We start from the raw sequence: 25,420 nt of genomic DNA, 5'->3' as shown, positions 1-25,420 counted from the left end.
CGTGCTGGGCATGTGAGCTCGGTGCTTGGGACTGTCTGTAGTCATAAGATAACTATATTTATTAACTGCCTGATTAGAGCAGTTGTAAACTGTCAAGAGACTGGAATGTGTGTGTCAGGGTAAAATATAGCAGCAAAGGTGGGAGATGCAAATTTACCAAAGTTAAATGTTGCAGCAAGAGATAGCATTGGTAAATGTGGTTAAAGCCAAACCCTTTCTTTACGGGATGAGCTGAAAAGTTGCTGACTTTCTTCCTGTGACTTTGCAACATCCTGGGGAGTTTAGAGGGCAGGCTTGCCTGACTGCTAAGAAACAGTCAACACAGCACTTTTGTGTGGAGGATGTCTGCAGCACAATACCAGCACAGTGCAAAGGGGAGTAGCAAGTGACCTGACAGAGAAAGAGGAGTGTAGGAAGGGACTTTCTGCTTTATACCTTCTGTGCTGCTGAGTACAAAGAGTGTATTTGCATACGTGTGTATACATAAGACTCTTAACTCACATTATTTATCACAATCCCAAAGTAAAATCTTTTTTTCTGCCCATAGCAGGTCTGAATGGGGGCAAAGAAAATAATCAACCAGTTAGCTACTTAGCAACGACCAGGTCTGGAACTTACATGATTAAGCCCAGTGAAATTGCCCTGTAAAGGATCATAAAACCCTACAGCTAGACAGCAGGTTAGCAGGTAATATACTTCTGTAAACATAATATATCATATATAAACTGGCAATAATCTACCTTCAAGAGCTGATTTGTCATAGCACGAACCCCATTTATGGACACTGAACAACATAAGCCACTTTCCAGTCCACAGAAAAAAGTCTTAAGAAGTGATGGCACTCTGTTTTGGGGTGGGAAGAAAGATCACTGGACGGTGTTGTACCTATTTTACGTGGGGAAATTCAGAGTATTATGGCTGAGTTGACTGGCTCTCTTCCTTAGTAAGTCACTAGACACTGAGGTTCCTTGAAAACTTGTTTGTAGCTGCTTGATATTCAGCTTTGATCCCTTGCACTCTAAAAGGACATGCAGAAATGGAGAAAAGCAATACTTGCATGCAGAGAGCACCTGGACAAAAGTGGCTGTTTCATAGCTGCTAGACAAAGAATAAATAACTAGCTGTACTGGTTTACATGAGTAACATCAGTTTACATTTAGGAACTGCAATCAATTTAGAAGTCTTAGTGTTTTCTAAGCACTATGTCATGGTCCTTGGGAGCCTAGATCAAAAGAAACGTGTGGGAAATGACATTTCTGTGATCTAAAGGAAAAATCTAGTTCTTCTGATGCTACAATCAGACCAAGTACCCAGTCAGTCTTCGAAAATACTGAAGTAAGAGGTAGTAAAGAGAGATTTACAAATGAATTCCTTTACTCTTACTGTAAAGTCTGTTCATATTTTAGCTGGAAAGGTATCAGTCCAAAAAGTCTGAGAACTGCTATTATATAGAGGATAATTTATTTGACTTATTCCCAAAGGATATTTTGGGAAGGTGAGAAGAAGTCACCTCAATATGAGATGCATTAAGATATGTAAGCTAATTTACATACAAAAAAGTGAACTTGCAAGTACATTTAAAAGAATATCAATAAAACATCTAGACATAAGAACAAAAATATCTTCGGTTGTGGTAGTTAAAATAAGTATGACTAGAATTAGCAAGCATTTTATCCTTCTCGTACATAATTGCACTCTTATAGAAAATATATTTTAACTTGTTTTGTGAAATATTTTATATTTGTTTCTGATAAAAGTAGCCTATGAGATTTGAGTAACATAATTATTTTACAGTATCTTAATGCTAATACTCTTAAGAAAGAGAGAAATGCCACATCTTTGGAGTATCTTATGAAAAAGTAATCATAACAATTATCTGAAATACAGAATTAACATGGAATCATGGGATCATAGAATGGTTTGCATTAGAAGAGACCTTCAGGATCATCTAGTTTCAACCCCTCTGCCAAGGGCAGGGACACCTTCCACTAGATTAGGTTGCTCAAAGTCCCATCCAGTCTGGCCTTGAACACTCCCATGGATGGGGTATCCACAACTTCTCTGGGCAGCCTGTTCCAGTGTCTCACCACCCTCACAGTAAAGAATTTTCTCCTAATATCTAATCTAAACCTAGTCTTTTTTAGTTAGAAGGCATTCCCCTTTGTTCTGTCACTACATGCCCTTGTAGAAAATCCCTCCCCATTTTCCTTGTAGACTCCCTTCAGGTACTGGAAGGCCACAATTAGGTCACTGCTAAGCCTTCTCTTTTCCAGGCTGAACAATCCCAATTCTCTCAAGCTTTCCTCATACGACAGGTTCTCCATCCCTCTAACCACCTTTGTGGCTCTTGTCTGGACCTGCTCCAACATGTCCATGTCTTTCTTGTGTTAGAGACTCCAGAGCTGGAAGCAGTACTTCAGATAGGGTCTCACAGAGCAGAGCAGAATGGCAGAACCTCATTCCATCTGCTGGCCACATTGCTTTTGAAGCAGCCCAGAACACATTTGGCTTTCTGGGCTGTGAGCACACATTGCCGGGTCAGGTCCAGCCTCTCATCCACCATCACACCCCAGTCCTTCTCAGCAGGGCTGCTCTTGATCTGTTCATCACCTAGCCTGGATTGATACCATGGGTTGCCCCAACCCATTTGCAGCACCTTGCACTTGGTCTTGTGAAATTCTCATTGGCCCACTTCTCCAGCTTGTCCAGGTTCCTCTGGATGGACATATATCCTATAATGGTATCCTATAGTCCTATAGGACTATATCCTATAATGGTATCCTGAGTTATTGAATATGAAACTAACAAGTAAATTAATCATGTTACTGAAGACTCTTTCTTAGTGAATGATCTTCTAAATTTATCACTCATTTCCATTTTCAGAACTGGGTCTTCCCTACCGATATCTTCTGCTATTTGAGGTATTCAGTGATGATTGGTACTTGGGTCACTATGTTAGTAAAGTGCGAATTAGAAAAAGGTGGCTGCTGATTGAAGAGTGTTTCATTTTAGTTCAGAAATAACACTCCTCTGGTCTCCCAAATGTGTGCATCATAGTGTCAAGTGTATCAAAGTTACATTTAGAAGTGACTGACAAAACTAGAACCTCCAGGGCAAGAACAGTAAAGGGAACACTGGTCACAACATCTGTTCCAGGAAAAACTGTGTTATGGGGTCTGTCCATTTTTGCAAGGAACATCACTGTTTCCCTTCCCAAGGAAGAAAGCAAAACAGGGGGAAAAAAATAGACTTATAAAGACTCATTGGCAAGCACAGGTGTCTGAACAGACCTAGTGAGCTATGCTGCCCCAAAATCTGAAGAAATCCTCTGAGAAGTTTCTCTATATAACCAATCTTTTATAAAGTATGTCTTTCCTTTTCCAGTGTTGTTGAATTGTTCATGTTTCGGGCCACAGTTCTTGTGGAAGATTCTGCCCCGCTGTCAGATCAGACACTGAGTTGTAAATTACGTTTTCCTTCTGCACGTAAGTAGTATAAGGTTCCACTTCCATCGTGTCATTCTAGCAAAACAAAACCAAAAACTGTGAATGCAAGGAGTAGTTTAGTTTGGCAAAACTCAGCAAGCCTTTGATATCAACTGACGAAAATAACTGGAAAGTAGTGCTCTTGTTTTTATTCCTCTTCAACTCAAGAAAAAGACTCCTCTATTGCTTTTTCTATCAAAGAATATGTGTTGCTTTTTCTGGCAAAGATTTGGAGGGTAAAGCTGACATATTGGTTCACTTGCCTCCTTTTCCTTCCCTTCTACACCACTTATTTTTTTGCCTGAAAAAAAAAGTTGTGTTAAGGTCTAATTCTCTAGAAAGAGCAAATAATATGCTAAAGTCTTGACTACAATTGATTCCTCCATCAGTATACAATTTTAGTCTACAGACATGCTAATAAAAGTTACGTGATGTGACAGCAAGAACACTGGTACTTAACCCATTATTTTGCTTTAACGCAACTGCATCTGTCAGCAACAGCTTGGAGGTAGGGCAGCAGAACAGCAGGAATAGTAATAACTAGAATTGGCTAAGTCTTTTCAGAAGCTGAAGCATCTTTTTAAGTTGATGACAGAATTTGAGCCTAGCATCTACTTTAGGTGCACAGATACAATATAGTTGTAACACATCTTGTCTGCACAGAGATGCTTTTATTTGGATTTGGCAGCAGAGAATAGAGAGATATCACTGATGAGTGAGTTGCTCAGCTACACGGGAAGCTTCTAACAGCATAGGGAATTCAATAATATCTCCCAGTTTGCAGCTCAGCATTCCTTCCATTGTTTAATAAGATGTTTTGTCTTGAGTCTGGTTGGTTCATTGATTGTGGATTGACCATACTAGATAAAGAGGGACCTTCAAAACTCACACATTATCATTCTGGACATGAAGAGGGACATTCCTTTTCTCCTTCTGTCTGTTAATTTGGTTGTTTAATCTTCTTGTTTACTAATAGTTTTCTTAATATTCCCCAACCCATGTTATTGCCTCCCTTCTTCATTACTGCTTGGACAGGAGTTGTGGTTGGTGTGTCTGATATAATCAGGAAGATGTGGTGGGCATCACTCCTTGCTAAGATAAAGAAGGGCAGTAGCTGAGTGTTTGCTGTTGGAACATGCCTCTAGTCCTCCAAGTCAAAATTATGGTAAAATTAAGTGTTATTTTGTCCTATAAACAGCTAAGAACAAACATGCAGGACACAATAATACCTGCTTAAAGCACAGAGTGAAAATCTATTGTTTTCTCTTTACTGACTGTGTTTTCAGGACTACCAGAAGATCCCTGATTTGGTGGTGTCTAACCTGCATAATTCTCCTTACCTGTATAGGATCAGTTTCAGGAGGTGTGGTTTTGTGGCACAGTCTGTGAAAAAGAAAGCAAGTGTTAAAGAAGTTCCTTCCTTAGTCCTATGTTTGGCTGGATCACAGCTTGGTTTCTTTGGTCAGAAGCATATGAAAATTTTCTTTTTTTCGTCTTCGGGAGTAAAGCCATCTCCTGTCTCTCTCTCTCTGACTTTAGATCCTGAAATTATAGCATCCTGACTTTCTCATTTAGGATGCTTTCTTAGCATTATTCAGTGAAGGTGTGTGCAATGCACAGTGTCTGCAGTATAGAAATATTTGATGAAGTTACTTCATTTATCCATGGCAGCACAGACTGACAGAGTCATATGATTTCAAGACACCAAGAGTACTTTAAAATTTATTCTAGCACTGCACGATTTTTCCTTAGCACCCTATCATACATACCTATTACTGTGGAGCTTGATGTAGTAAATGACAGCCATGAAGGTCATAATGCTCAGAAGACAAAGGGTAATGGAGACATACAGGATAGAGTTCTTTTTGTCTAAACACAAAGAGTTAGTTTGAGTTATATCTTCTTATTACTCATTTTCTGTATTGTTTCAGTATAAGATTAAAGTTGCTTTAGCACATACACACAGTTTCAGCATGCTTGTAAGAGAAATATAATGTCCTTCAGCAGAAGGCAAACTCAGCAATGAAACACAAATGGAGTCTGTGTCAGAGACAAAAGCAGATCTCACAAATCCCACAGTGGACACTCATGATATTTTTTCACTAAGCCACACCTGAGCCCCTCTCAAGGATTCAGTATTTCTCAGCATTGCAACTCGTGCATAGTTCTCAAAAGCAACAAAAAAATAAAAAACCAGATACCAGAGATCATAGAGTGTCAGATATTCACAATTCAGAACAAAGTGATTTACTTGTTTCTGCTGGCCACACTAGAGTTGGCTCTCTTTCTGTCTCTTACCATGACATTTAAATTTGCATCTGAAAAAACCTTGCTGATGTTCCACTTCCCGTTGGTTATGACTGCTTTGTCTCTGTTTCCAAAAATGTTTTCACTACCAAAAGAATGCTATGACACTTATGTGTATCCCTCTTAGGGAAGAAACTCTTAGGAAATAGTGTCTAGAACACAAACGAGTGGTCAAAGGCAGTTGGGGATGGTACTCTTGTCTTTATAGGACTTCATTGAAGCTTTCTATACCTTTTGTAGATTTTCCTTCCTAGAAGTAATGAGAGTTGAACAAGCTGAACAGGCTTTTGAACAGCAAATGCACAAAGGGAAGCTTACCTGAGGGACAACAGGCTATGGACTCACTCCAGCTCCCAGCTGGGTGGAACACCACGCAGGTTGTGTCAGTCACATTGGTGTCACATGCTGTCAACCTGCTGAGAACAGTCGCTGTCCCGTTGTCATGGCTTTCTTCCTCAAGGGAGGAGTTGCTCTCTAGGAGCCACGAGAGCTGAGCAGGCGGCTTCCCTGCCGCTGCCTCGCACACGGGCTTCCCGTGCTCGTCACAGAAGAGGCTCAGCCTTGGGGGCACTGCAAAGCACCAGGAAGGGGAGAAGCATGGAGTTAGTTTCCTGCAGCTGGGACAGGATGTTCTTGTTCTCTACCCAAGATGAAAGCAGTGAAAAGAGGAGAATGAGGTTGGAGGTGCTGTCCCATGGCAACAACACGGATCCAACTCACAAGAGACAAAGATCTTGTCTCTTTTTTCCTTTTGGACAACTTTCCCTCATTTATGTGAGCCTTACCACAGCCATTCTCCACATCCTCTGTTAGGATATGGGAAATCACTTCACAGCTGTTGTTTCTAACTAGGCAGTGGAAAACATGACCACAGAAGGGAGCAGAGTTTTGGGAAATAAGGAGAAGGGAGACCCAGAGACATCATCAGTGATATGCATGGCAGTTTATCCAACAAGAATCACGGCTTTGAAGGGACTTTAAAGATCATCTAGTTCTGGTGCCCTTGCCATGGTCAGGGACACCTTCCACTAGACCAGGTTACTCAGAGTCCCATCCAGCCTGGCCTTGAACTGCCAGAGATGGGGCATCTACAGCTTTCCTGAGCAGCCTGTGACTCACCACCCTCTCAGTATAGAATTTCTTACTAATATCTAATTTAAAGCTACCCTCTTTGATAAAAAAAAAAAAAAAAAAAAAAAAGGCAGCTCAATTTTTTACTCCATGTTTCCCCAGTGCCTCAGGAGAGGAGCTTTGTATGTCCAGGCCCAGACATGGTCCTTTGGAGAACTGTAAACAGGGAAGGAGTTCCTTACCCAGCACAGTCAGGTGGTATGTCCTGTGGAAATTCCCTTCTGGTGTTACAACTTCACAGATGTAATTTCCCTCCTGGGCTATCCCCACTTGCTGTATCTCAAGCACAGGACCCAGATCTGGTCTGAATTTCCAGTTCATGCTGTCACTGCAGTTTGTTCTGTCTGTTGTGTTCGTATCTGCCCTGTAGCCCAAGTTGCAGGGACCTCCAACCTTGGGATATATTTTCCATGTTAGCATATTTATATTTGGTTTGAGAGGGCAGGCGAGCACTGAGCTGTCACCTATGGTCACTGACACTTCTTTGTTCCCTGAAGGAGAGAAAGAAGGAGAAGAACATGTGAGATAGTGCTTGGGGGTGTCACTCATAGTCCTGAAGTTGAGGTCAGTGCTTCACAGGGAAATGTCTGCAATGGTACATGCCAGCATGAACCGTGTCTGTGCTCATCTGCAAATTGTCTGTCATCTCATACCAGAGCTGTAGATTATGGAGCCAGTGGCCTGTCACAGGCTACCCTACGAATACCATCAACAAATTTCCCACTGGTGTTCCTCTTAGTGGATAAGACTGGATATTGAAGGAGGACCCTAATCCTTCCCATTGTCTTGGACAGTTTGTCATCTGAAATCTGCCTCTATTGGCAAATTCTTCAGATTTGCAACTCCTTTGGGTTGCTCACAGGGCGGTTGCCACTAACAGAAAATGGAAAAAATAGAAATATGACTATTGCATTTGGCCACATGATAATGACTTTTCTCTGGAACTGTTGCGACCAACAGAGTAAACAGCTTTTACTTCTGCATTCATACAAAATCCAAAACTGTGGGCAAAGGCATTTTCTACACCTCTTAGACATGAAAAAAAGCACAAATAAGAGTGGTGGAGCTTTGTGCAGAGGAAGGATTTTGTCTTGTGTCTCAGGGATGTCTTTTCATCTTTGGAATCTTTGTGAACATACACATTTACACTGTGAGTGTACATAATGTGTACATATGCATTCACACTGTGGCTGTACTGTTTTTACTGCAGCAGTTCCCATACAACATGAATGTAAGTCCTACCCATCTTTGTACCAGGCACGCAACTATGAAGGTGTAAAATGTGCCCATATCCTTGTGCCTCTTGCTTGATAGGCTGAGATAACAGAGGAACCTTATTCAGTTGATGTGTTAACATGTGTTGACAGTGAGTATGGCTTGTTCATGAATTCTGTTTTGCAATTGCTGGGAAACACTCTTTTTTTTTTTCTTTCTAGACACTGCATCTTCTTTTACATTTTAAAAGATGACTATTGCTGGGAGACAGGAAATACTTCTTTTCTGGATCCATGAACTATGCATTTGAAGCCACCAGACGAAAAGTTTGGACCTAGTCCTCTTATTCTTTTTGGTAGTTATCACACTGGTTATTTAGGGGTGGAGAGCCAGATCACTATTATGGCTCCTCTGTGTATTGCATTTGTTCAAGACAAGTCGCACCTCAGGATTGCTTTTTATTTTCTTATGGGTCCCTGAATTTCTTTTTAGCCAAGAAACTAATTTGCCTGGAATTTCTTCTTCCATAAGCTTTCAGGATGGATTATTTTTTTCACATATTGAACATAAGTCATGCTTTGCATTCTTTGTATTGACCAGATTTGGGACACCTCATCTGCCTGTGTCTTCAGCTGACATATATCCAAGGGTCAGGTTTCTAGCCCAAGATTCATTTTGCTATTTCCTTGACCATTGAAGCCTCTCAACATGATGCCACCTTTAGGATAGTTGGTTCTTTTGCTTTGTTTCAATTACTCACATTGGGACCATTTCCTTTAAGAAAGTATTTTGTGATGGGTTTTGTTTGCAGGTAAGGTACCTGTGGGTGAGCATTCCAGGATGAGAGGAAAGTTACCTGTAACTGTTCTTCAAGATGAGTTGCTTGTATGTGCATTACTGTTGCCTACACTTTCACAGGCAACCCACCCTCCTTTGTGAGGCAGTTGTGAGACAGAGAAAACAAAAGTATGAGGCGCAGGTTGTAAACCAGTGTGAAGAGGAGGTGAAGGAATGGGACTTTTGTGTCCTTGGGCTCCTGCTGAAATTAAAACAAGCAACCCTCAAAATTCACAATGCACGTACATGTTTAAATAACCACCTGAAGAAGACTTGTTGCCAGTAAATAATCTTTCTTTTTCAAAATCTCCTAGGTGCAACAGTTAATGAGTTAGTAGGAATAATACCCACAGCTGTCATCCAAGAAGCCTCCATTTACCACCTCACTCACTTCCTCCTTTAATAGGTCACTGTTAACCTTTGGGACCACAAACCATTGATGTCTCAGTTCTCTGTGTCTCTGGTGGAACCAGAGTTGTTCTTTCCTTGGGCTGAGTAATAGTTTCAGTGGCATTCTGAAAGCTGTGTGTGAGGAAAAAATCAGAGTACTACTTTCAAACCATGCATTAATCTGGATGGACAACAGAAGTTAACAAACCTGATTTGTGCTGAAAAATAAGTTTTTCACAAGTTATTCCAAAAATGTTAAACCCCTCCACAAACCTTTCAACAGATATAGTAAAGCAGCAATTGAAAAATCAGCTGGATATACAAAGGATTAGAAGGCCTAATTTTTGTGTGATTAGCCAAACCTTTGTCAGTCTTCCTCTAAGGTACCAGACCTGACTTTGTTGTTCCACTACCGCCTACCCAGATCTGAAATTCTATTACCTCTGTTGTCTAGCACAATGTGAAGCCCAGTTCCTGAACATTCACAATGCTATAAGAAATGGTCTTAATGAGCATCAGCTTTAAATCATTAGTCAAATCATTGGCCTATTTGAGAAAACTACAGTTGGTTTTACCTTAATAATATTGTCTGAAATCTCATTATCTTCTTGAATCTAGGTGAATGAAACATTCCAAGTCAAACACATTTGCTTCAGTTTGACTGTGTTCTCAGGAAATGATTTCCAACTTGCAAAATGAAGACAGTTCACTGCATTTTCACTTCTTACATATTCCTTTAAAGGTTTTTGCCCTTTCATTTTGTAGATGAAGTATCCTTTGGGTGAATACACTTCAACTGTTGACAGTGTATTTTTCTGCTTAATGGCATTTCAAGAGAATGTGAGGTGTGTGTCTTAAACTCAGATGATTTTACCAGAAGTGGAACTGAAGGAAGCCTTTTGTCTCATGAGAGTTTCTGGATGAGTTCAATGAATGTCTCTGAAAATTGGAGAACAAAGTATTTCCTCTCCTAGTTTAACATTGCCAAGAGCCTCAGAGCTCCGAGTCGTGCACAGTGTGGCTTACCTCATCTGAAAATGACTAAGCAAACCTTAACATTCAAACAGCTTGTGTGTTGGAGATGGGGGTTTTTTGGATAATGTGTGCAAATGTTGAGCAAGAATGACAGTGTTGTGCAAATTTAAGTGTGTACGCTTTTATTTGCATTTTAAAGCAACATCATTTTACTTGTATTTCAACTCAGCATCTCCTAAAGCAACTCATTGCAATGCTCAAGTTCTCCAAGATAACAGCTTGCACACTTCAAGGCTGTAAAGAGGCAGTGAAAGTGGTGCTTTCTGCTGTGCCTTTCTGTCATATTCTCCTCTGAATGAATCAAGTACCATTGACTTCAAATAAGAAGCCACATCAGTTAGCTTAAAATGTGCTGAATCAAGTTTAAGTACAATTTTAGGTTTATAAGAAATTCGTAGAAGGATTATGATATCCCCTGTATCTTGTTATCAATTCAGAAGGCTTTTGTTAAGGCAAGAGCTTTTCCATAGATGGCAGATTAATTTGTAAAAAATCTTATTAATCCTACCCTTATGCACATCCGCCTACTTTTGTAAAGAGGCCTTATAAACATAAAGGTTTTAATTGTTTTGACTTTACTGAACTCTTTCATTGCTAGAGTGCAGGTAAGTGGCATTAACACAAATACGAATTCTGAACTTTCTTCCTTGATTTGCTTCTTTTCTCATACATGCTGCTATAAACATGATCTTTAGACTTCTTTTACGGAAGAAGAATGCATATGCTAGAAGTCCTGAAAAGTTTGATTTATTTATGTTTCTGAAATGACTTTGACAACCTTCTCTTATGGTGGAACAGGGATTGTTTTTATCTCTGTAGAACAGAAATATATTATTAGGAGGAAGTGTTATCTTATATTATGACCCTATTAGCCTGTTAGCATTCTCTCAAGAACTGTCTCAAACTCCTACTGTCTTAGTTTTAAAGGCAGGGAAAGAAAAAAGAAGGTAAGGGAGCAAGGCATAACTGCAGAGTCTGCACCTGTTTTGATCTTCCTCTGGTTCAATGTGGCATGGAAGCATTTTGTGTCAGCAAAGTGCTCTGGATACCCCCTAAACTGAGTCCCAAAAGTGGCATAGCCAGGCTGATAGTTCTGCTGGGCATTTGCTCAGTAGCCCTTCTTGTCATCATGTAGGTAGTTACAGTGCTTCCATTTCTATGGATGCTCACTCATTACCGTGTGGTGCAGAAATCTTCCAGCGTGCTTGCTATTCTCCCAATAAAGCATATGCAAAAAGAGAGCTCAGCTTCATTTTACCACGGAGTGTAGCAATAAGTTCAGATAATTCAAGGTTTTGAACTGTGGTGAGCTAAATTCTTGTCACTCACAAGCAAAATAGGACTGGGCCTGGGTAACACTTGATGGGAAGCTTCCAAACCATGAATAATAATGTCAACCATTTTTCATAACAGTTTCTGATGAAAAAAGGATTTGCCTTTCTTTCTATTTCAAGATAAAATATAATCTCAGAAAATGTCAAAACTTACTGGTTTTTACTAGAGTTAGCTTTATTTAAAAGCACTGCAAAATGTATATTCTCAGAAATTAATATGTAAATAGTTATGGAATCCACCAGCACAAAGACAGTTTTTTGAATAGATATAATCCTCATCCCTATCCTGTCCTTCCTGGTCAGTTTAGCATTTCCTCCAATTTAGAGATGTTGCTAGGACAAGTTGGACTGAAGTTGGACATGTTCTGCTTTCTCTTTCTAGTGAGCATCCCAAAAGCCACCTAAGTCTCTAAAAGTGTATTTTGTTAGATCAGAAACCAATATGCTAGCATGTGACAGTTCTGCAGGGAACCCAGAATTGCTAGCTATACTTATGAAAATGAAAGGACTGAAAATAAATCTCCCCTGCTCTCTGTGCCCCCATAGAACAGGTTCTTTCCCTCATTCTTCTCTTGTACTCCATAAGCTTTTGGTGACTTTTCAGGCTGCACATTTTTCGCATGATCTCTTCTGAGAAACTTTTCCACAACTTCCATTACTTCCTGTGGGTCTACTCCAATCCAGCCCTTTGCCAGGATCTCCCTATATGCTTTCTTTGCCCTCCTTATGCTGCTTGCTCCAGCCTGCACTCTTGCATATGTACTCAGCAGCTCTGAGGGAAGACACAATCTCTCCTTTCCTCCAAGAATTTCACTAAACCTAAAGGATGTATATCTACTCTGCAGGAAAACTAAACAAACAGAAGTATTTCTTGTGGTTAAACCCCAGCTGGCAACAAAGCCCCTCACAGCCACTGGCTCCCTCTCGCTCACTCTTCCCACAGTGAGACGGGGGAGACAATCAGAAAAGTGAGAAAACTCACAGGTTAATAGTTAAAGCAAAAGCCACACACACAAGCAAAGCAAACCAAGGAATTCCCATGGGCAGGCAGGCAGCCACCTCCAGGAAAGCAGGGCTATATCATGAGTAGCAGTGACTTGGGAAGACAAACACCATAGGTCCTAACATCCCTCCTTCCTTCTTCTCCAGGTTTTATGTGCTGAGCACGATGCCATATGGTGTGGAATTTGGTGTTGGTCATTTGGGTTCAGCTGTCCTGGCTGTGCCCATTCCCCATCTCTGACTGGTGGGGTGGGATGAGAGGCACAAAAGGCCTTGGCTCTGTGTAAGTGCTGCTGAGCAATAATGAAAACATCCCTGTGACATGAACACTGTTTCCAGCAGAAACCCAAAACATAGCCCCATAGTAACTATTATGAAGTAAATTAACTCTATCCCTGCCAAAACCATCACGGTATGCCACTGTTAAAGAGGAAAGGTTCAGTGTTCCAAGTGTTTCGATTCTGACCTGTCACTGCACCGCTGTTTTCTGGAATGGTGCTTTCATAATGTAAAATGGCTAATAGTCATTTGCTGAAGTTTCCTCCATGATAGCTGCTTGTTTTATGACCAGTGCATTAGGGCATATATGCCATACATGTCAGCGTTTGTCTATTCAAACAAAGGCTCAGAAACAAACCAGCACATTCCACGGCTCCTTCTTTCAAGATGAAATCCCATTTTATAGCTGAGCTGAACTGACAGGTTGTCAGTGCAGCAAAGGCCTCGCTCTCTGTGGGCCTGCAGGAAACAAGTGATTTGAAGAGGTGTGAGCTATCGGGCTCACTTCTGTGCAGCGCTAACTGTAGGATGGTAGTTAAATGTCAGTACTGTTAACTATTTCATTGCACATAAGAGAGATTAAATGAAGAGAGATTAAATATATCTACATATTTTTTGTAAACAGCTTCTCATTTTCAGTAGTGTTCTTCACAAATGAATTGACTCCGGAAAACAGCAATCATTTTTTCTGTTAACCAAAAGGAGCAGAACTCGGGAGTCCGTGCTGTCTGTCACAACAATGTAGAAAACAGATGAGTCAGGTTCTGGGAGTTCTGTTTAGCTCCAAGCTGAACCATTTTATTTTGATTGTGAGCAGCTTTCACCTTGGAGACTCATCTGACAGGTGGGTAGGATAGAAGGCCTTTAGATGAGGTCCTCCAATTTTACTCCAGCCTGTAAAATCCATCTAATTATTAATAATAATACTATGCTATCCCTCATTTTCTCTCCTTGACTTTTGAAGAAGACTTCAAGCCATGTTTGAGAAGGTTCTCAAGCTCTATTCCAGTGCACATTCCAATGCACTGACAGATTCCACTTCTGTGTTTGAAAATGCACATATCCTTTCTCAGGAAAAACAAACTCAGTTGAAAAGTTCACATTTGTGTTTCCAAAATATGTTGTCATGCTAAAATAACAAAAATATCGTCATGCTAAGATTTCTGTAATTTGAAAAGATTGGGGGAAAAGACTTTGCTCTGTTTTTTTCCATGTGGTTTATATAGTGTGTTTAACAGCTGTCATGAATAACTAGTTGCACCAGTTTCAATGCAGTGTCACTTATTTAGTCATTTCTCCTGTTTCTCAGAGACTTGCTCGCAATAAAGGAAGAAAGAAAGATTTTAAAACCAGGAAAATTTGATTGTGAAGCCACTACAATTTTGAGGGGAATAACTACAAAATCAGAGAGAGCTACACAGCTTGAAAGTGCTTTTAATTGCTTTCAAACAGGAAAGATTTCTAGCTTCTGTTATTCTTCATAGCAGGTTTTAACCCACAATAGAACTTTTTCTTGCCTCCAAAATGACTCAAGTTCCGTGACAACCTCTTCTGAAACTTAGCTGCTAAAGTTTTTCACACTGTAAAGGGATTTCTTCCTCAGCCGTATTTCTCAGACATCCTATTGAATCTTTATTTCTTACAGTAACAATTTACCACAGCATCTCCCCCTTACACCCCCTGTGGATTGTGACATATTAAACTCAGAGGTATAATGAACTGAAACAATGATCATACCAGAAGCAAACTACCAACTGTATCTTGGAATGAATATGTTATATGAGTCATAACAAGTAATAATCAAAAAGGCAGCACCGGACGATTGAAAGAGGTCAGATACAACACTGAGTTCTGCATCTGTTTTCCCCTTCTAAGTGCCTGTGACACTTAGCAAGGCTCGTGTGGAGTAAAGTGAAAGATAAATAGAAGTGCTTTGTACTAGGGTAGGAATTGCTAACGTACTGACAGACTTTTCTACATCATAGCTTTGTGACTCTGAAAACAGAGTCACAACAGGACAGAGTGTAGGCTAAAAACCAGTCCTGTGTTTCGGATGAACACTAAGTAGTTCAACTACTCTAATTTTCATGAGAGAAATACATGAAATAGCTGACCTGAGCTCATATGACTGTTTCTTGAAACTGAGATCACAACTTTTTCAGCATGGATGTATCTTTAAAAGGACACATTAAGAGACTTATACCTTAATCATTAGTTTCACACTCACGGTCTTTTATCCATACTTATCATTATTTCTTGACAATATCTCCTATTCCCATTTCCTTTAGTTAGGCTTCTTTCTTATCTTCAGATATTCTTTTCTTCCTCATAGTCGAATTCTTATTTTGTTCTCCTTTTAACACATTTCTTTTCTGCAACTATTACCATGTCACTTGCAGTGCTTTTCTCGCCCCCATTACTGTGTCATTCTTTCTTGCTGTTTCATACAAGCCAAAATAGCAACCTTACACACTTTGTCACTGGTTTTCCAATATGAAGTGCCCACAGCATGGCTGGATTTTTTTTTATGTTGCAAACTTCAGTATGGCTTTATATGTTGCAGAGAGGTGAGGACACTGACAGAACTCAATAATGATCCCAAGGTTTCAGTCTTCCCATTCAAGGTGGAATATACCTTTGCATTCGCCAGTTCCAGTTTTTCATTTTTCTATGATCTTTCAATTCTACTAAGCTTTCTCTAGTATAATTTCAAGCAGTCATTCAAGATAGCTAATTCTGAAGGAAAAGAAAAGATGTTAAAGCACACCTAATTGAGAGATGTGGTTTGATACAGTGTCGTCTTGAAAAAAATTAAGCTGAAGAATAGAAGGACAACTGAAGGGAAACATGATGGATTAAGAACTGGATTAAGGAGAGAAAGCGAAGGCAGTGTTAAAAGGAGGTGTCAGGTTGAAAGTAGCTTGCTAATAATGTTTCTCAGCAGATGTTTTTTGCCATAATTGCATTTAACCTTTTTACTAATGGCATTGGCTGTTTGAGGCAATTTGTTAAAAGCAGGAAGAATATAGTGTTACTAGTATAAAGAATTGATATGTCATACAAAAAGGACCAGTTGACCTTGATGAGTAGAATGACAGATGTGTGCTGAAATTCAGCAGCTCAAAATGTAATAATAATAAAAATAAGTAATATTACAAATTGAGACTGGAACTTAGAATAGAGAATCTTGCCTCAATCAGGATTAAAACCAGCCTTTCAATAAAGTGGGTGCTTTTTTTGGTGCTCAAATTGTTTATGAAAAGTGTTTTGTGATACGTCTGCAAAAAAAAAAAAGCAATTTAATTTCATTTCAGCACTGCCATTTGATCCCGTGATTCAGTGATTACTCTCAATTAAATGGGTTATGTCTCAATATAAATATGACTTTCTAGAAAAAAAGGATAGATACACTTCTTTAATGAAGGAATTTGTTGGTGTTTAAATGATGTGTCAGTCATGCAGTTTAGAGAACAAACACCGTTGGCCAAATCCTCAGCTGATAATAAATCATCACTGAACTTAACAAGCTGTCACATATTGTATCAGCCTGGTTGTAAACTTTGAAGTTGGTATGGCAACTTCTATGTGCAAAGATCTTTGTCCTTGCAGAATTTGAGCTGGAATGGATGAGGGGAAGAAGGATTTATACTGGACAACAAAATGCCTTGGGTAGTATTTCTTTCCGAGTAGCGCTGTGACACCATGTGTAACAAAGTGCCTCCAACTTCTCAGTATAGAAACAGATACAGATTGTTTTATATTTGGTTCTGCATGCTGAACTGCATTATTTGATTCTGCATTACTGTCTGCCACATGAGAAGAAAAACAGAAAAAGTACTGTTTATTTGTGCTTGAGAGGTGTTTTCCTGCTATTCTAAACAAAAAATAGATCGTTGACTGCAAACAGCAGCTTGTATGCCTTCTTTTTCATAGTTTGCAGAAAGCAGATAAGGGACTGCTATGAAAACATGTCTATAATCTCACTTTTATATAGTTAAAATCTCAGTCATACCTTGTTTAGTGCTTAGCTTTAGCATAGTGGTTTTTGTCCTAGCATTTTCTTATTCAATACAAAGATAAGGCAGCACAAGAAGATCCTCTGTGCTTGTTTTCTTGTGAATGATTGTACTTCTAAATACAAAATATACCAACGGTGAGTTTTAAGTAGCACATACCTCTACAAGTGCATTCACAGTTAAAGCAAATCTGCTTGCTTTGTAGTTCATGGAGTTTGTGGTCAGCTTGCAAGACTGAGCTTCCTTTTTTCCATGGTTTTAACACATTCAGATGCAAATGCTTTCAATGTGTTTGGACCACAGTACAGCAAAATGTTGGTATCACAAGGATGTGCTTTGAAGATTGAACTATGGCAATTTAGATGTGTTCTAAGAAAAGTTTTGCTTAGTGGAAATTCAGTACGAAATTCTGTTTTAAGAATTTGGGTGAGAAAACCCATCCATTAGGATTCAGATGTTTTTAGGGTAAAAAAAGTCAGAATGATTCCAGCACACAGTCCCAGGGGGCTGCAAAAAAATAGTGAAATGGAGACAACAGTAAGATTATCATAATAGTTTTTTTAGGCTATGATTTTTTTGTATCTAGTGCAAGACTCCATCACAAACTAGAAAAGAAGGCAACAGAGACAGAAGCAGTGAAACACACTACGACAGAGACATTAAAAACGCAATAAAACACTAGTACCCTAGTGAAAAAGAATTTACCAGCTTTATTAAGGAAAGAAACTAAATGACAGCAGTAGCATTCAAGAAGGTTAAGTATGTAGGTAAACTTGAACTGTACCTAGGTTGCTCTGTAAATCAACTTCACTTTTATTTATCTCATGCTCTGTAATTCCAGCACCGATACAATATTACTGACTTCGGTTTTTTACTACTGATGAAACTGAACAACCGTAGAGAATCACATCTCCTTACTGACAATGGATGTCTTGCAGCTTCCTCTGGAGCACTTGGACAAATCTATTGTCACAAGATACAACTGCAGATGCAGGACTTAACAGCCCAACACTGCAAATGTTATTTCAATAAAAAGAGATCTGTTGCATGAACTTCTCATGGAAGATCTTGCCTTTTCTTACCACTTTCTTTTGGAGTATGTACACAACCACTTGACTCGTTCTGTGTGCTAGAAATCTTCAAAGCATTACCAAAAAGATTTTTATTTTCTCTACCACGACTGTGAGGATTGCCACAACATGATTCTTAGTAGAGATCATGCATCAGCAGCCTCACTAGTGTATTATCCAATTCTACCTGAGGGCAGATGCAACAATTATGAAGCAACCTCAGCCTTGCTTCTGAGCTGCCCCTTCTGCTGTTGTAAAAACTAACCCAATCATACAAAACAACTTACTAAGGAAATGTTAAGGAAAATGTTAATGGAGATAAAGCCTGGTTACACACAACAGTTTTTGCATGACCTTATTTAGATTAGAGTAGCTTGCTCTAGTCTTCAGAAGGGGGGACACAGTTCCTTCTGAGCTTCATGTAACTCTAGAATTCTCTGGATAGAATGCACTCATTGGATCAGTTTGACATATTTAGCCTGTGATCTCTGAAGAAAAAAACCCCTTGTCACTAGATCTTGCTCAGAAGAATCACCCTAATAATGACGGAAACAAGTTTAAGAGCAGTGTTAGCTAAAAACTTCCCATCAAATGTGGGCTGCTTTTTATTGGGAGCAGGATGCGGGTAGCGGGGGAGGTTTCAGGCATGAAATTACATTTTAACTGAACACCTTTTTCTACATTCTTTGAAGGGCAACATAGTTGATTAACCAAGACACCAAGAAGTTGAAATCAAAATACCATTGGGTGTAAAATATCCACTTTTTGGCATTGGACTTTTTAAAATATTTCCAGCAAAGTCAGTTTTCAAAAAGAATTTTTGCCAAGTTTATTACCCTTTTTCTCCCCATTTTCTTCAAGATTTTGTGGTGTATTCATACTCCTTTACTTTTCGAGCAGCTGTATTCAAAAATGTTGACTGTCTCTGATGCTTACCATAATCTATCTGCATGATCTTGAGCAGGTTCCTCAGTATTCTTTTGAGATAGTTCTTTATCTACAGGAAAGGGACAGGGTTTTTTTCCTCCAGCGTACCTGTTGTGAGGTTACTGATGCAAAGTTTAATAATTTTTGTGAAGTATATCAATTTTTTCCAATGGGTAGCACTGAGGTAACTATTTGGGATCTTTCATTACCACCCAGACACATTACAGACAGGTATTCTGTCACTGCCAACAATGACTACATCTGTTTTGCTTTAAAATATCATGAAGGAGACATTTTTATTTTCTGGCCAAGTGGAATGGAATAACTCATGTCCACACAGTTTAGTTCTTCTGTCTATAATAGGAATGGACACATGCACATTACATATTATTCAGATATGTCTCTAATTTAATCTGGATCTCACAGACCTATCTGCCTTCTCCCTCTATGCATAGACAATTTAGGCTTCTGGAACTGCTGCCCAAATTCCTAGATCCACTACCAAGTTCCCGGCGTGCTGTGTGGTGTCTGGAAGAGCACAAGCTCTAGAAATGCAAGTGAGCAGTATGTGGGAAACATTAATTGCTGTAGCTAAACAGTATTAAAACTAAGTCAACTACAGTAAAAGACAGAAGCTTTGGAGTGCCACTGCCTTTGGCACAAAAGCCTTTCCCAACTTGATACTGGGCGTGCCCCTTAGCCTCAGAACAAAATTGTAGAAGCTGCTCCCTACTGTCAGAGCATCGGGGGTCTTCCACTACTTCACAAAAGATGCAAGAGATTCCTGCCCTATTTCAGAGTACCTGCAGCCTCTCTTCAGCAGAAACTGCATGTCCAAAAGCTTCATGTTCACAAAAACTTTGTGAACATATTTTTAATATGTTAAAAGGATCAGTTTCTCAGATTATGTGGATTTTGAGTTGTCAATAAAAAGGCTTTTTGTGACAAATGTTACATTCCCAGCTGAGGGCCACTAAATAGTTTTCTACATTGAAGTCACAAGGATAATGCCTGGCAGCTTCATGACCACTAAGAAAAGAGGAACAGGACTGGATATTGGGAAAGCTGTTTTAGTTGTGCTCCACAATTTTTAGCACTTAATGAGAGCCACAGAGCAATGAATAGCTTCTACAGAAAGAAAGTAGCTGTGCATATTCCCCAATCTTACATCCCAATGGCCAATTGGTTCCAGTTAGACTCACCTCCTGATCTCATAACAATGATGGTGAGCAGCACAAACATATACACAGTCTTCCCAGAAATCTTCATGTTGGTTCCTGCTTTCATGCCTTAGGCAGCTCCGTCACTCCATCCATCCCGACACCAACCTAACTGTGGTCACGGGGAGCGTTTATTGCCTGCCAGTGCACCCTCAGCAGTCGGTGTCAAGTGTTTCCTCTCTCCCTTTCCAACTCCTCTCTTCTAGCTGTGCATGCTCCTGATCAACTGGCTCCCCAAAGCTGAAGAGGTTCCTCCTTCTGACTTTTCAGAGCACTAAGCTTCCTGTGCTGAAAGCCTGGGCGAACACTGAGGAAACAGGCTGAGCAGTTCTGCCTTCCGTTCATTGGCTCTCCTCGGGAGGCTGATAAGTGAAGATAAACCCTGCAGCAGAGTTCAGAAAGGGTAAAAGCAGAGGAGATTATGCAAGGCTGAGTTTAATATCAAAAAGGAAATGTTAGTCTTGGGAAGCTAGAGAGAAACTTATTCTTCATGTTTGTCATGTCTGTTACTACTGCTACTTCTTTGACACTTCTTTGGTACTACCTCCAAGACAATTCTTCCTTGTATCTTCCTCAAGAGAAAAAAAAAAAAAGCAGTCTCAAACCTTTTCTGTAAGTGACATTTTTAATTATTTCTTTCTCAGCTGCTGGTAGCACAGTTCTCATCTTGAACAACAAGTCTATCCAGACCCTGAGAACAGAAACTGAGTTTTGAGGGGAAAGAAAAGGCTATTTTAAATTCTATTCAACAGAAATGAGACAGAAACTGAAGGTGGCCTACATCTTTCACTTAAAAATTGGTTTGTTTGGGGATTTTTTTCAGAATACTCTCGTGAGGGTTGTTTTAAAATAATACTGTACCTGTTTCTCCACTTCCTCACTGAGCTACTAATTTCAGATTCAGAGTTCTGTCTCCCTTCTTAAGCCACAGCACTTCCCCAGTACAGTTCTGTGGGTCAAGGATAAAAAAGGCTTCAGCTTTTTGTCTTGTTTGAAAGCTAGGAGTCAGGGTAATTACTACTGAGGACAGAGACATAAGAAGTAAATACAGAAAACAGATCAAAGTTGGCAGGAAATGAACTGCTCAGGCACTAGGACTGCACACCATGTTTGAACTCTGCTGATGACTGCAGTCTGATATTCTGGTAATTTTGTTTGATCAGACTGGTGTTCCAAAATTGTCTGCATTGATGTTCACTGGAACAGAGGAGTGTGAGTTAAGGTCTTATGTAAATACGTAAAAAAAAAACTGATAATGATCATGTAAAGAAAATAATGTAAGACACAAATTTAGCTGGATCATCTTGGTCCCAGGATCATCTCATTGGCTATAGTTTTTTGTGGGAGGGTGTTCTGCATATTTCCCCCCCTTGATTTTTTAAATACAATATCACATTTTGACACTCCTCCGCTTTTCAATGTGCTATTTTCAGTAACATTGGTTTGTTTTCTGAGTATTTATCATTGACCTTGGAATTAGTAATGCATGTGAATAGATATCATAGCTGTATTTTAGACAAGGGCATGGAGAGGAAGAAGAGGTCTTTTTGTAAGTAGAGATTAAGATACAAGGCTGGAGAGAGAACATGTAATCAGTATCAGGCCTCCAAGGTAAAAGAAGTGGTGCTCAAATTTGATGCAAAGACAAGAGGAAACTAAGGTGGTATAAATGTGCAGATATAGTGTATTGGGTACAAGATTGCTGCATAAATATAAAAATTTAAAATATTCAGTGGGATAGAGGAGATTTTGCAAAAGAACAAACTCTCTTTTAAACAAGAAAAGTCCTACTTTAAATTGCCATCATGAAAGATCTTTGCTACAGGAAATTGATTCAGAACCAGAAGTTAGACAGATGGATTCTTTTGGTAGGAAAATATTATTTAAGATGCCATTAAGACTCTTTGGGAGCAACTTCTGGTTGAAGGCAGCAAAACTTGGGAAGTGTCACAGAAGTCTGCGGCAGGACATGACGGAAACATAAGTTTACCACAAGAAGTGACAAGCACTTTATTTCTTAGTCACAGGAGGCTGTTCTCTAACTTGCACAATGAGAGCCAGGATCCCACGACATAGAATTCACAGGATCCTAGAATGGTTTGGGTTGGAAGGGACCTTCAAGATCATCTCTTCCAACCCTCCTGGCACAGGCAGGGACACCTTCCCCAAGAGCAGGTTGCTCAGGGCCCCATCCAGCCTGTCTTTGAATACAGCCAGGGATGAGGCACCCACAACTTCTCTGGGCAAAATCTGTTCCAGTGTCTCACCACTCTCACAGTAAATAATTTCTTTCTTATATCTAATCTAAATAAATACCCTCTTTCAATTTAAAGCTGTTCCCTCTTGTCCTACCACTACATTCTCTTGCAAGCTCCCTCTCCATCTCTCTTGTAGGCCCCCTTTAGATACTGGAAGGCTGCTATAAGAACTCCCCAGAGCCTTCTCTTTTCAAACTCTCTCAGCCTGTCTTTATAGTACAGGGGCTCTAGATCTCTGATCATCTTTATGAACATCCTCTGGACTCGCTCCAGCAAGTCCATGTCCTTCTTATGTTGGGGACACCAGAACTGGATGCAGTACTCCTTGTGGGGTCTCACCAGAGCAGAGCAGAGGGGGAGAATTACCTCCCTTGACCTGCTGGCCACACTGCTTTTGATGCGGCCCAGGATGTGTTTGGCTTTCTAGGCTATGAGTGCACACTGATGGGTCGTGTTGAGCTTCTCACTCACCAACACCCCAAGTCTTTCTCCTCAGGGCTGCCTGCCCCGACCCAGGCGTGGGACCGTTCACTTGGCCTTGTTGAACTTCATGAGGTTTGTACAGGCCCAGCTCTCAAGCCTGTCAAGGTCCCTCTGGATGGCATCCCTTCCCTCCAGCATGTTGAACACACCACACAAGTTGGTGTTGTTGGTAAACTTGCTCTGGGTGCACTCAGTCCCTCTGTCCATGTTGCCAACAAAGATGTTGATCAGCACCAATCCCAATATCAACCCCCGGAGGAACACCACTCATTACTGCTCTCCACGTGGACATGGAGCCATTGACCACAACTGTTTGAGTGTGACCATCCAGCCAAATCCTTAGCCACCACGTAGTCTGTGCCTCTCCAGTTTAGAGACAAGGATGTTGTGTGGGACAGTGTCCTGTGCTTTGTACAAGTCCAGGTAGATGACATCAGTTGCTCTTTCCTCAGCCACCATTGCTGTAACCTTGTTGTAGAAGGCCACCAAATTTGTCAGGCACTATTTGCCCGTAGTGAAGCCATGTTGGATGTCACAAATCACCTTTTTATTTTCCATTTGCCTTGGCGTAATTTCCAGGGGGATCTGCTCCATGATCTTGCCAGGCACAGAGGTGAGAATGACCAGTGTGTAGTTCCCCAGGTCTTCTTTATTTCCCTTTTTAAAAGTGGGAGTTATGTTTCCCCTTTTCAGTCAGCGGGAACTTTACCAGACTGCCATGACTGGTCCTGAGAAAGACCAGAGTGGGACAGAGGATGACCCAGATGGAGAAATAATGCATGTAGAGGAGTGAAATTTGTCTGGTTTTGCTGGCTGCATCAATTAGAAGTGTGGTGTGCATTTGATGGAAAGGAGAAAAAGTGGAAAGAAAACTGAAGCGTGAGACGTAGTTGAGGAAGATGACATTGTCAACAAAGTGCAACTAAGGATACATTTTCAGTAAGTTCCCATTTCCACACAGCAGTAGAGAAAGTCAAGCACTGTTTGTTTAAGGTGCTATGCAGAACCATCACAGCCTTGCTGGAGACTGAACTTTCCCTGTCTTCTCAGTTCTGAGAGCACAGATCTAGGTTCTGCCTGTGGTTTTCATTGTGGGTTATTGCAGAACTATTTTATGTTAATTATCATAATGTCATCAGATATTATTTGACAGTCTCTGTGATCTGCTCTGTTTGAAGTGGTTTTACTCAGCTTAAAGTCCTTGCTGACAGCAGATTCCATGCTAGTAACTCATTCAGCAAGAAGTGCAGGAGCTGTAAAGCTGAATTTTAATCAGCAAGGTGCAGACAAAAGTTCATTCCAGGAACTTCAATTCCAATGGTGACAGGAATATCAGAGTGCTAGAGCCCCATCTGGTATAAATTTAAGCTGGCCTGGTCTTGTTGACTTCACATGAAGCTACCATGACTTTCTCCATTTGTAGCCGGTTGTAGCTGGCTTCCCGCCAAATCCCACAGACTACAGAAGAAAAGCTCCCAGAAGAGAGAGAAGAAAAAAACCGGAATAGCAAGAGCTATATAAAATATTTATATATTTTACAGATGTTACAGATATACAATTAAGGTGCTATGTACATATGAACACAGGAACCCCAAATCGCTCCCAAAAGGGAAAGAAGGGAAGGGAAGGGGGGAAAAGGACAAAAAGGGACAAAAATGGACAAAACCAAAACAGGTATGCATAATCGAAAAAACCCAGTAACTGACAAAATAAAGAACGAACAGAATCTCACCACTTCCCTTGAGAAAAGCAGGACAGCCGGATGCAGCCCAGCACTCTCCCCTCACACATGGCAGACAACAGCAGTCGCTGCAGGCCTCAGCTCCAGATAAGCAAGACCGAGACAGGGATCTACTGTTCCCAAACCTCGCTGGAAGAAGAGAGAGAGAGAGGTGTTTCTGACCAGCTTTATTTATACCTCAGGTTATGTAAAGGAATAGCGTGGAATACTTCCTTGGTCACTTCTCTAGTTCCTTCCTGGTTACAAGCTGGTCTCCAGGAAGGCCTAGACTGAAAGTATCACACCATGTAAGAATTCTCCCTGCTGTCTCTTTCTGTGTCAGCTGAGGATCATAAAGGTACAGACAGCTCAACAGGCTGCAGATAAATGAGTAAATCCAATTATCTCTGAAGCCGGAAATGGTTCTGAAAAAAAAAAAATCATGATTTTCTATGTACTGATAGATCTGTTTTGCTCACTGAGTAAGTACTCAGTCCATGAAATACAATGGTTTTGTGTGGCAACTTGGCAAGGAAGTAAAGTAAAGCTGGATTACACTATGCAATGGCCTTGTTCAATGTATAGGGCATTAAAACCAATTTAATTTTTTCAGAGATAGTACTGTATGTTACACTTGTCCCTGAATTTCCTGCCTTTTGATGACCTTAGAACCTAGAACTTGTTATAATGATGGAAAAATAATTTCAGAAG

General features: G+C 40.3%; 1 protein-coding gene across 3 annotated transcripts; it reads right to left on the bottom strand.

Annotated features, from left to right (window-relative positions):
* Positions 1–1,381: 1,381 nt before the first annotated feature.
* On the bottom strand, positions 1,382–25,061 carry LOC127468139 (cell surface glycoprotein CD200 receptor 1-A-like). Of its 3 annotated transcripts, none has more exons than XM_051781069.1 (7): positions 21,110–25,061; positions 20,231–20,820; positions 7,106–7,414; positions 6,111–6,362; positions 5,255–5,354; positions 4,826–4,868; positions 1,382–3,521 (listed from the first exon to the last, which is right to left on the bottom strand). In XM_051781069.1, the coding sequence occupies exons 2-7, from the start codon at positions 20,313–20,315 to the stop codon at positions 3,399–3,401; spliced, it is 912 nt and encodes a 303-aa protein (XP_051637029.1). In that variant the 5' UTR covers positions 20,316–20,820; positions 21,110–25,061; the 3' UTR covers positions 1,382–3,398. The 3 variants fall into 3 exon arrangements, with proteins under 3 accessions (XP_051637029.1, XP_051637030.1, XP_051637031.1); XM_051781070.1 differs by having other exon boundaries at positions 20,231–21,197; positions 24,722–25,061; XM_051781071.1 differs by lacking the exon at positions 5,255–5,354 and having other exon boundaries at positions 20,231–25,061.
* Between the last annotated feature and the right edge of the window lie 359 nt (positions 25,062–25,420).

This window comes from Manacus candei, unplaced genomic scaffold (assembly GCF_025592945.1).
Source record: "Manacus candei isolate 608988 ecotype Guabito, Panama unplaced genomic scaffold, ASM2559294v1 h1tg000014l, whole genome shotgun sequence".
NCBI lineage: Eukaryota > Metazoa > Chordata > Aves > Passeriformes > Pipridae > Manacus > Manacus candei.
This window is presented reverse-complemented; position numbering and strand designations above follow the sequence as displayed.